Source organism: Carcharodon carcharias, chromosome 3 (assembly GCF_017639515.1).
Source record: "Carcharodon carcharias isolate sCarCar2 chromosome 3, sCarCar2.pri, whole genome shotgun sequence".
Classification (NCBI taxonomy): Eukaryota; Metazoa; Chordata; class Chondrichthyes; order Lamniformes; family Lamnidae; genus Carcharodon; species Carcharodon carcharias.
Window position 1 is genome coordinate 34,140,241 of NC_054469.1, and position 12,041 is coordinate 34,152,281.

General features: G+C 38.8%; 1 protein-coding gene across 1 annotated transcript in view; it reads left to right on the top strand.

The window, feature by feature from the left end:
• The window catches only part of nom1 (nucleolar protein with MIF4G domain 1), a 75,348-nt gene that overhangs the window by 41,064 nt on the left and 22,243 nt on the right, over window positions 1–12,041 (top strand). The window contains exon 9 of the mRNA XM_041184987.1: window positions 11,810–11,941. Coding sequence (XP_041040921.1) covers window positions 11,810–11,941 — 132 coding nt within the window. The remainder of the gene's footprint in view (window positions 1–11,809; window positions 11,942–12,041) is intronic.

Consider the following 12,041-nt stretch of genomic DNA (forward strand, 5'->3'; position numbering starts at 1 on the left):
ATTAGTACCAGTTGCTAAGCTTCTGTAGCCATTGGTAGCTTCTGTAGCCATGCCAGCCCACAGGAGGTGTTGCCATTTCCCTCATTTGCCAGCCAGTGACTCCCAGGTGCGATAGCCTATGTTTAGGGTCTTTATGTCACGCTTGCAAGCATTTTTGACGCGGAGCCTTGGGCTGCTCATCTGGCTCTGGCTACCTCACCACACAGAAGGTCCACAGAATGCAACTGTCTTCCATCCTGCAGACATACCGATCCACTAAAACCCGTCTGTTCGATTAAGGTCAACACAGGTGGGAGCTCTGCTTTTGAGATGACTGCCGCATTAGTGATTTTGTCCTGCCAGGATAATGCGCTGCAGAGAATGAAGATAGAAATAATTGAGCTTCTTTTCCTGGTAGTTGTATGTCGCCCATGTTTCACAGACACATAGCATGGTGCTGAGAACACCAGCCCTATAAACCATCAACTTGGTCTTAAGGATCAAATTGGCATTATTCCATGCGCGTTTTGCGAGTCGGCCAAAGGCGGAGCTGCTTCCTCGATGTGTGTGTCGAACTCTGCATCAAAGGTTAGATTGTTTGTCACATGGACCCAAGGTAGCAGAATTTGCTAATCACTTACAGTGGGGTGTTATTCAATATGGTCAGGGGTAGAGATGCAGCACCTTGTCCCGTGACCATGGCTTTCTTGACGATTATTGTCTGGGAGAATAAGTTACAGGCATGGGAGAGGCAGTCCATGATTCTTTGTGTTGAGTCTTTGAAGTAGAGATGGATAAAATGCTATGGGACAAGAGCAATGTTAAGAAGTTAGTTTTCTATTGCTCAAAGCTAGCCCTGACGTCAGCATAATGAGCCAAATGGCTGCCTCCTATGTGAGCTTCTACAGTGCTATAAGTAATGCTAAGATTTGATTGTTAAGTTCTTGTGCAAAAGGCTATAACTTAGTCTATAACTGGATATCTTTCAGTACAACAAAAACAATTTCTATTAATGTAATGAAACTTCCCGAGAAGCTTTTCAAGAGCATGATAAAACAAAGTACGACAGCAAGCCACATAAGGAGATATTAGGTCAGATGACCAAAAGCTGAATCAAAAGGTAGATTTTAAGAAGCGTCTTAAAGCAGAAAATCAAGATAGAAGGCAGAGAGGTATAGGAAAAGTATTCCAGAGCTTAGGGCCTAGGGAACTGAAGGCATGGCTGCCAATGGTGAAGCAATTATGCTTAGGAATTTTTAAGAGGCCAGAATTAGAGGAGCGCAAATATCTTGAGGGTGGTGGGGTTGGAAGAGATTTCAGATATACGGAAGGGCAAGACCATGGTGGGATTTGAAAACAAGGATGAGAATCTTAAAATCAAGCTGTTGCTTGACTGGGAGCCAACGTAGGGTTAGCAAATGGGGAACGGGACTTGGTGCGATTTAAGACACAGGCAGCAGAGTTTTGGGTAATCTCAAGTTTACAAAGAGTAGAATGGGGGAGATCATCCAGGAGTGCATTGTAATAGTCGAGTCTAGAGGTAACAAAAGCATGAATGAGGGTTTCAGCAGCAGATGAGCTGAAATGGGTGAAGTTGTTACAGAGGCAGAGATAGGCAGTCTTGGAGATGGCACGAACATGAGGTTGGAAGCTTATCTCAGGATCAAAAGTGACACCAAGGTTGAACACAAACTGGCTTAATCTCAGACTGCTGCTAGGGAAAGGGATGGAGTCAGTAGTTCGAGAGCAAGAGTTTAGAGTGGGGGATCAATATCAGTGGCTTCATTCTTCCTAATATTTGGAGGAAATTTCTGCTCATCCTAGACTGGATGTCGGATAAGCAATCTGTTAATTTAGCAATGGTGGAGGAGTCAGGAGAGGTGGTGGTGAGGCTGGAAAACTAACGCAGTGCCTTCAGATGATATTGTCATGGGCAGTATGTGGATAATAATTAGGGAGGGCAAAGACTGATCCTTGGGAGACGCCAGAAGTAATGGTGCGTGTGCAGGAAGAGTAACCATCGCAAGTGATTGTCTAGCTTCAATTAGATAGAAAAGAATGGAACCAGATGAGAATAGTCCCACCCAGCTGGATGACAGTGGAGAGGTATTGGGGGAGGATGGTTTGGTCAATCGTATCAAAGGCTATAGACATGTTTAGAAAGACAAGGAGCCATATAAGATGTTATTTGGAACTTTGATAAGAGCCATTTCAGTACCTTGACGTAAAAGTGGAGTTCTGGGAAAGATGGGTATGGATTTGGGAGATAACATGTTCAAGGACTTCAGAAAAGAAAAGGAGGTTAGAGATGGGTCAGTAGCTTGCAAAAGCAGAGGGGTCAAGTGTCGGTTTTTGAGGACGGGGTGACGACAGCAGATTTAAAGGAGCGAGGGACAACACCTGAAGAGAGAAATCCTTTACATCTCTTATCCATCTTTTGAGAGAGAGACCAGTAGCAGTAGTGTTTTGGGATGTCCTGAGGCCATGGAAAGCGCTATATAAATGCAAGTCCTTTTTCACTTTTTCAGGTAAATGCCAAAGAAATGGTAGATGGTTTTTCATCCAGTTAAATCTATGTGAGATAATCAATGTAGGAACAGGAAGCAGATTATTAACGAAAGTAAAAACAGATATAGGTGTGACCGTAGATTAATCACTGATAATTTTCATTCAATATATAGCTGTAAAGGAAATTTTTTTTTCCTAATTTTACTGTGTGTCACGACTCAATGGGGATAGTGCGCTGTAATATCAAGTCCCACTGTTCCCCGAGCTGCAACAAATGTGAAAAGTTTAATCAAACCACCAGATTGCCTCAATTCTACCCGGTTGTCTAAATTAGGTTAACAGAATACGAGCACCAGCTTTGTAACCTTAATAAGTAAATAACTGTTTATTCAGCAAACCTTCCTTAACTAGTGGAAAAAGAAAGAAATTTGAACTGCTAGCTTCTAACTCTATGACTTAAGCTCTACCCCTTCTTAAACCCGTATACACAAACACACACACACACATAACACACACAAAACATGGATTTTAAGGTTGAGATAGAACAGATCAATAGCACCAATCCGGAGTACAGGATTAGATGGGTTGATATTGATTGATGTCTTCCAGATTCCTTGCAGTTTGTTGTTGATGACACGAGGTAGTCTCCTAGCACTTTCAGTCAGTGGTTCACTGGTTGAAGAACTTGCTTTTCAGTGTCCTCTAGTGGTGATTTTTCCCTTTTCCTCTTGACAGGGGTTTTCAGAGAAAGCAGGTTACAGAGATATGAGGGAAAGCCAGTTAGCTCTTATGGCAGAATTGCTGGAACCTTACAAATACAGGAGAAAGAGGCTAGGAGCTGTCCTACCTACACAGAAAAACCCTGGTCACCTGGTCAGGAGCCAATTAAAATGCTGTCATCAGGCAGTTCCCTTTAGTCCAGAACCCCTTTCCGGCACCATCCTGTTCTCTTGTGGCATTTTCAAAGGGAAATGATAAGATGTTTACAACTGGCAAGATAAATAAGGCAAAGTTATTAAGTTTATTTTTCCCAAAAGTGCTGGCCATATGACAACATGGGAGATTTTTATATTCTGGGAAAAGTAACTTTCAAAGAAATGTTGAAACAATGGGATTTACAGATCAAAAGGGAGAACATATATTTAAAGTATGGTGTGGCTGTGTGAAATCTTGAAAGGTGCACTGTGTGAAACAGTTCCACTGTCAAGTGAGAGAGAGAGAAAAGCTGTGAAATACCTCCCTTATAACAACAGTGGATGATTTTGGTAATATTACTGGATGTTTTATAGATTAAGAATCTATTTGGACTGTTGCCTAAAAGGGGTGTGTAGTTGTGAATCCAGTTAAGTAGAAATCTTGCAAGAGCTGTTATAAATCTAAATGTAACTGTATAACTCTAGTCAGTGTGTTTTCTTTTCTTTTGTTAATAAATGTTCTAATTTAATCTTTAAAGTCTCTAAAGGTGTTAGTGGACCCATTACTTCTGACTTCAGTGCACAAACCTCATAATAGATACAAATTGCAAAATCGTTGTGATAGCATGGCCAGGTTCCCCTTTGGGTTCGGTCTACTTGGCAAATACCACCTGCCGTATCATAACAAAACTGGCGACTCTTTGCAGGATTTTTAAAATGCCTTGATTGGCTTGGAGTTGATGAATCTTAAGGCTACGAGTACGAGAAGAACATTGAACTCAGGAGTTGGTAATGAGGGATTTTAAAGCAGTTAGACTGCAAATATGGCATTAACGTTTGCTAAAACTTTCCTGGCAGTAGAAGATATAACCCTAATTGGTTTACAAAAAGTAACTAAGGCTCAGTTAATGGAACTGGCAGATAAGTTGCAGTTAGGATTAACCACAGAGGCAAAGAAAGCAGACATAATCGAAGTAATAGCGCAGCATTTGAAATTGGAAGGGATACCTGAAACTAATGTGTCACAGGTAGTGAGACTTCGGTTGCAAATGAAGAAGCTTGAACTTGAACAAGCAATGGAAATGAAAAAACTTGAATTCAAGGCAAAAGGGAAAGAGAGAGGGAGGAAAAAGAAAGAGAACAAGCTTTTCAAAGGGAGCAAGCAGAAAGGAAGGAGAAAGAGAGAAAGGAAATGGAATTGGAACTAGAGGAGTTAGCAATTGAAGAAAGAGGAAAAAAGAGAGAAAGGCAGTACCAGTTTAAAAAGCTGGACCTTAAAAAAGAGGCTTCAGAGGTTGAGGAAAGTTCTGATGTAGAAACAAGTACTTTCAATCCAGTGGAGAGATGTTTAAATTTGTACGGCTCTTCCGAAGTTTAAGGAAAGAGACATATATGCATTCTTTATTTTGTTTGAGAAGATGGCTAAGCAAATGAAATGGCCACAAGAAATCTGAACACTGCTTTTGCAGTCTAGGTTGGTAGATAGAGCTCATGAGGTATATGCATTGCTGTCTGAAGAAGTACCTGTGGATTATGATGCAGTAAAAAAGGCTATTTTGAGCACAAATGAGTTGGTTCCTGAGGCATACAGGCAGAAATTTCGGAATGTAAGGAAATAGCCTGGACAGACTTATATTTAGTTTGAGAGAGTAAAACAAAGTAATTTTGAGTAGTGGATACGGGCATTAAAGGTCAAGACAACATATGCAGCTCTTAGAGAAGTAATTGTTTTGGAAGGATTTAATAATTCACTTCCTTCAGTAGTTAGAACTCTTGGAAGAACAGAGGGTTAAAACAGCTGCACAAGCAGCAGACGTAGCTGATGATTATGAGCCAGTCCATAGACCAAAAACTTTTTTCCATCACCCTTTTAAATCCGAGAGGGATAGAAAGTGGGAATGTGAAGGGAAGGTAGGTAGTCAGGAAATAGAAGGGGCAGTTTGAAATTCTCAGGAAGTTTCTCCTCAGATCAGAAAGAAAGGTGCTGAAAGCAAAAGTGACACTCAAAAACTTAAATGTTTCCATTGTAATAAAGTTGGGCACACAAAGTCAGTGTTTGGAGGCAGTGATATTTCTTGTTCAGAGGGAGTATTGCAGGAAAAAGTTATAATAAGTAGGATTCATGGAAACGCTAAACCTATTCCATTGTGGAAGGTGAATGTAGAGAGTGAGTGGATTATTGGAGTAGTGGAAAAATTGCCCTTTGCAGGGTTTCAATTTATTTTAGGTAATGATATAGCTAGGTCACAGATGTTGATGATTCCTTACTGTAGTTGAGCAGCATGTGGAAATGCATTCAACAGAGATGTTGCAGAAAGAGCATCCTGGATTGTTTCCAGAATGTGTAGTAACAAGATCACAAACTCACAGGTTGAAACAGGAAGAGGAGGAATATAAAAGAAAGGGGAAGGATGTTGACATCCATTTAGCTGGATCTGTTTTTAAAAAGATTGTTCGGGAAGAAAAGGTTGAAGAGAGAGAGGATGAAGTATCTAGCTCCGTGAAATTAGTAGAGTTACAGTAGAAAGATCCATGAATAAAGCAGTTACATCAGACAGCTTATTTGGAAAAAGAGGCAGAATGTTTTCCAGAATGTTATTACCTCAAAGGAAATGTGCTAATGTGGAAATGGAGACTATCTCATATTCCAGCAGATGAGAAGTGGGTGGTAGTACATCAAATAATAATCCCATCTGGGTACAGATATGAGATATTGAGTGGCTCATGAAATTCCAATAGCTGGACATTTAGGAATTAGGATAACTCAGGCGAAAATGCAAAAATATTTCTATTGGCCTGGACTACATAAAGATGTAGTCAAATTCTGTAGACCATGTCACACATGTCAGGTGACAGGGAAACCTCAAGCAGTGATTAAACCTGCACCTTTAACTCCAATTCCAGCATTTGAGGAATCTTTTACCAGGGTCCTGATTGATTGTGGAGGGCCCTTTACCAAGACCAAAAGTAGAAATCAGCACTTGCTGGCAATCATGGATGTGTTCACAAGATTTCCAGAAGCGATACCTTCACAAAACATTACAGCAAAGAGGATTGTAGAGGAGTTGACCAAATTCTTTACAAGATATGGGCTACCAAAAGATATACAGTAGGATCAGGGTTCAAATTTCATGTCATAGCTGTTTAAAGAAGTACGGAACAGCCTAGAAATAAAGCAGTTTAAGCCATCAACTTATCACTCTGAATCACAAGGTGCTTTAGAGACATGGCATCAAACTTTGAAAACTACAATGAGAGTATATAGTAAAGACTACCCACAGGGCTGGGATCGAGGGATTCCATTCTAGTTATTTGCTATTAGGGATGCCCCAAATGAATTGACTGGGTTTAGCCCTTTTGAATTAGCCCATGGTCATGAAGTAAGGGGATCACTTAAGTTGATTCAGGAGAAACTAATAGGTCAAAGTTCAAAAACTACTCTCCTGGATTATGTAACAAAATTCAGAGAAGGATTGAACAGACCATGTGAGTTAGCTAAAGAACGTTTAAAGATATCACAACAGGTGATGAAGACAAGTGCAGATGAGAGGCCAGTAGTTTTGTTGCTGGAGGGGAGGTGTTAGTCTTGTTGCCAGTGTCAGGTGAAACATTGAAGGCAAGGTTTAGTGGGCCCTACAGGATTGAAAAGAGACTGAGTGAGGTAAATTATTTAATTAATACTCCAGATAGAAGAGAAGCAGAGGGTGTGTCATATAAATATGCTTAAAAAGTACTTTGACAGGAGAGGTAACTAGAAGGAGGTATTAGTGGTGGTAAATAAGGAGAAAGAGGTAGAAATGAAGAATTCAATGAGAGGAAATTGACTTTCCTCTAATTAAATTGGACAGTCAGAGGGTACTTAAAAAATTAAATGGAATATTGAGTTACCTTCCAGACAAGTGTCAAAGTGATTTGGAAAAGCTATTGCAGTCACACAAAGCTATTTGTGGAAATAAATTGGGGAAAACAAATTTAGCTATGCATGATATAGATGTCGGAAATTCAGTTTCAATAAGGCAACATCCTTGTTGCCTTAAATCCAGTAAAATTAGCTCAAGTGCAAAAAGAAATCGAATTCATGCTTCAGAATGACATTCTAGAGTCTAGTTGCAGTAACTGGAGTTCACCTATTGTGATGGTACCAAACTGGATGGAGCACAAAGACTGCGTGTAGATTATCAAAAAGTAATGCAGTGACAAAAGCGGATTCATATCCTATTCCACGGTTGGAAGATTGTATTGACAAAGTGGAACAATCAGAGTTTATCACAAAGATTGACTTGCTGCGAGGACATTGGCAAGTACCATTATCAGAGAGAATAAAAGAGATATGGGCTTTTGTAATGCCAGATGGATCATATCAGTTTAAAGTTATGCCATTTGATATGAAGAATGCACCAGCAGCATTGCAAAGACTGGCAAACAAAGTAACTGCAGGACTCAGCAATTGTGCTGTCTATATTGACAGTTCAGTAGTTTTCAGTCAAACATGGGAGGAGCATTTACAATATCTGAAAGAACTGATGATCGCCTGCAAGAAGCTAATTTGGTTAACTTGGCTAAGAGCAAATTTGCAAAAGCACAAGTTACATTTTTAGGTCATACCGTCGGACATGGTCAGGTGGCCCCATGAGATGTGAAAGTAAAAGCCATTGTGAATTTCCCAGTGCCTACAACAAAATGGGAACTTCTGAGATTTCTGGGAATGAGTGGCTTTTATCGGAAGTTTGTACCCAATTTTAGCAGTGTAGTTGCTCTATTGACTGAATTACTAAAAAAAAATGAGAAATTTCAATGGACAAAGGAATGTCACAAGGCATTTGGCAGTTTAAAAACTGTGTTCACTACGACACCAGTTTTGGCAACATCTAATTATGACAAGCAGTTTAAGTTGGTGATTGATGCCAGTGGTTTGGGTATTGGTGCTGTGTTGTTACAAGAAAATGAAACAGGAACTGAAAAGCCGTTAGGATATTTTTTACGGAAGCTGAATGTACATCAGAAAAGATACTCAACCATCGAAAAAGAGACTCTAGGTCTGGTGTTAGCGTTGCAGCATTTCCAGGTTTATGTTGCAAGCAATTCTTCAGAAACATTTGTTTATACAGACCTCAAGACCCTTTTAAAATTTGTAGACAAATTTTGAGACCGGAGTGCAAGACTGTTCACATGGAGTTTATTATTGCAGCCGTTTAATTTGCAGATTATACATGTGGCTGGACAAGAAAATTTAATGGCAGATGTGTTGCCAAGTGTTTAAAGTTCAAAGGAAATTGAACATTTGAAACAAGGACAGTGGACTAAAATGACCTCTGTTGATACAAAGGCTTTGTATATATTGTGATGTTAATGCATGTACCTGGTAGTGTAAGTTTTGTGTATATAATAAGTAATGTAAGATGGGTTAAGAAAATTAAACAGTTTTTTTAGAATTATAATGGTTCATTTTTGAATAAGGATGGAGGTGTGAAGGAAATATCACTTTTTTTCCCCAGTATTACTGTGGGATACTGAAGCAGGCTTATGGGGACTGAGTGTATGTATGTTTGTATGTGTCTCATTTAATTAAACTGCAGACAGTCAGACTGCAAAGTTTGAATCATCAAAAGGGGTTAGGTGTAAAATAGGCATTTGAAAATGGAGATGGGTAAACTTGGATGAAGTCTCAGCAGATAGTGTGAAAGGAATTTGCATTTTTAGGTAAGTTGAGAGGTCATTTGATTTTCAAAGGGACCTGATAAGATGTTTACAACTGGCAAGATAAATAAGGCAAAGTTATTAAGTTTATTTTTCCTGAAAGTGCTGGCCATAATGACAGCCTAAGTGATTTTTATATTCTGGGAAAGTAACTTCCAAAGAAAGGTTGAAACAATGAGATTTACAGATCAAAAGAAAGAATATATATTTAAAGAAAGGTGGAAAGTTGTGACCGTGTGAGATCTTGAAAGGTGCACTGTGTGAAATTGTTCCATTGTCAAGTGAGAGGGAGAAAGAAACTGTGAAAAACCTCCTTTATAACAACAGTGGGTGCTTTTGGTAATATTACTGGATGTTTTTTCAATTAAAAATCTGTTTGTACTTTTGCCTGAAAGGGGTGTAGTTAAGAGTCTATGTGTAACTGTGGTCTTGTGTTTAAGTTTTCTTTAATCAATAAATGTTTTAATTTAATATTTATAATCTCTAAAGATGGTAGTGGACTCATTACTTCTGACTTCAGTGCACAAACCTTCTTGTACTAGATACAAATTGTAAAATCGTTATGATAGCATGACCAAGTTTCCCTTTGAGATTTGGTCCGTCTGACAAATACCACCTGCGATATCATAACAATAGCTGATTACATAATGCTAATCATTTCTTCCAGAGTTACTCAAAACTACTTGCCTGTAAAATAAAACTAGTTAATTTAATCTTTAATAGATTAGTTGGGAGACCAATTGAACAACTGTGTACAATTTTGACACCCTACCATCTTTAAAGGGCATTGATGTATTAACAGTTTCAAGAGCAACGACAAGAGCGACTGAGACTTGGGGCTCGGAATTATGAGGGACGCCTCAGAACCAAACTTAGTTTCATTGAGAAAAGTATATTTGGAAAGGGACAAGACTTGATGTTTTTAATGTGCAAACAGACCTAGATAATATAAATGAAAACTGACTGCATAACTTGTACCGTGATCCCAGAGCTGTCAAGTACAAGTTTAAAATTATTAAACTATATGAAACTGATAGCTAACTAAACAGTCCTGTATCAATTGACCCCTTCAAAGAGGGGCTGGATTGTTTTAAAATCAGAATCAAAATCAGACTAAAGGTTATAAGGATAAGTGTGAACATTAGAAGTTAAGAACAAGAAGAGCACTTTTTCTTTACCCTGATAGTTGGGCAATTAACTGGCTACTTCTAGCCCAGAAGTGCTAACTGATGTTCCTTAATAGTAATGCGATTGCTTCCATTCATTCAGCTGTTTAGGTTTACAAGTGAATTAGAATGCACTTACCTGACAAGTTTCTTCCGCTGATGGCAAACATAACTGCATGCAATATTTGTTTTATCCCTGTGAACATTATGTCTGTGCTTAAAGTTGGCCTTGAGATTTAAATGCTTACATGTCAACAATTTGAGAGATAGCAGCAAAAAAACCTCCCTTTAAAATAAAGGTTACATTATTTATTGCAAGTTGAATTGCATTTTACCTCTGTTTACCATATCAAGATATTGGCACTTTGCAGTATTTTTAAAGACGTCATTTAACATTTGCTCTAATAATTTAAGCTGATGCATTTTTTGTGATGTGTTGTTGATTTTAAAGTGGATTGATTGAAATGGTTTAGAAATCCTAACAAAATAATAATGTATTTCAAACTGGTTTATTAAAGGGTAATAGTTATGGAGAATATAGCTTCAAATTTTTTCAATGCATGTGGGTCTGAGAGCAGTCAAAATACTATGTTTAGATTTCAGTGGAACTAGAGACTAAAAAGTCATTTTGAGTGAAAAACTAACTTTTACGATCCCCCTCGGGTGCAGCTCTGATTCCCACCAAAACCTTTCTATATTGTAGGAACACATACCCAAGGTTGTGCTACAGCGATTAAAAAGGTCCTGGAGTTACCATGGACATGTTTTTGACTGCATCATCAAAAGATGTCAACAGAATCTGATGCAAACTTTAAGCTCACTTTATGTGGTGATTTTCACCATTTCAGTGGACTCCAAAAATTCTTAATTACCTGGAAAAACTCAGCAGGTCTGGCAGCATCGGTGGAGAAGAAAAGAGTTGACATTTCGAGTCCTCATGACCCTTCGACAGAACTTGAGTTCGAGTCCAAGAAAGAGTTGAAATATAAGCTGGGCTCTCTCTCTCTCTCTCCACCCCCCACACACACACCTTAAACCAGCTTATATTTCAACTCTTTCTTGGACTCGAACTCAAGTTCTGTCGAAGGGTCATGAGGACTCGAAACGTCAACTCTTTTCTTCTCCACCGATGCTGCCAGACCTGCTGAGTTTTTCCAGGTAATTCTGTTTTTGTTTTGGATTTCCAGCATCCGCAGTTTTTTTGTTTTTATCCAAAAATTCTTATCTGCCATTTTGACCACCTGTAAATTTCTGTAAGCGAGATTGGAATGAGAGGCAGAGCATAGTTAAATAGTAGTCTTGGTAATTAATTTTCATTTTAATTTGGCTAATGTAAGTTTGGAAATTGAGGATTGGGTATAGAATGTACTCTATAACCTGCACATCCAAAAGCAAAGAGTTTGTTCTTCTCAACTGGATAAACAGGCTAAAACTATCAAGTCAGGTCCCTCCGTTCTCAATCTTGCTGACTTATAAAGGTGCTTAGATTCAGTAAGCCTTCAAAGATATTTTAAAAATCTCTGTTTGATCCTTCAACGCAAATAGATGACATTCCAATTCAACATGTGGGATCACTTCCGAGAATTGAAGAGCATGACCAATGTGACAACCATGAACTTGGTTCATCTCCTTGTTCACCTTCTCAGCAGGAAAGTGGTATCTCTGTCCATCTTTAAGGTGAGTGCATTCTTAATATAACATCATTACCCTTCCAAACATAATCCCTTATTGAACAAGATCTTGGCTCAGATATTCCAGTCAGTGGTGGAAGAGGAAC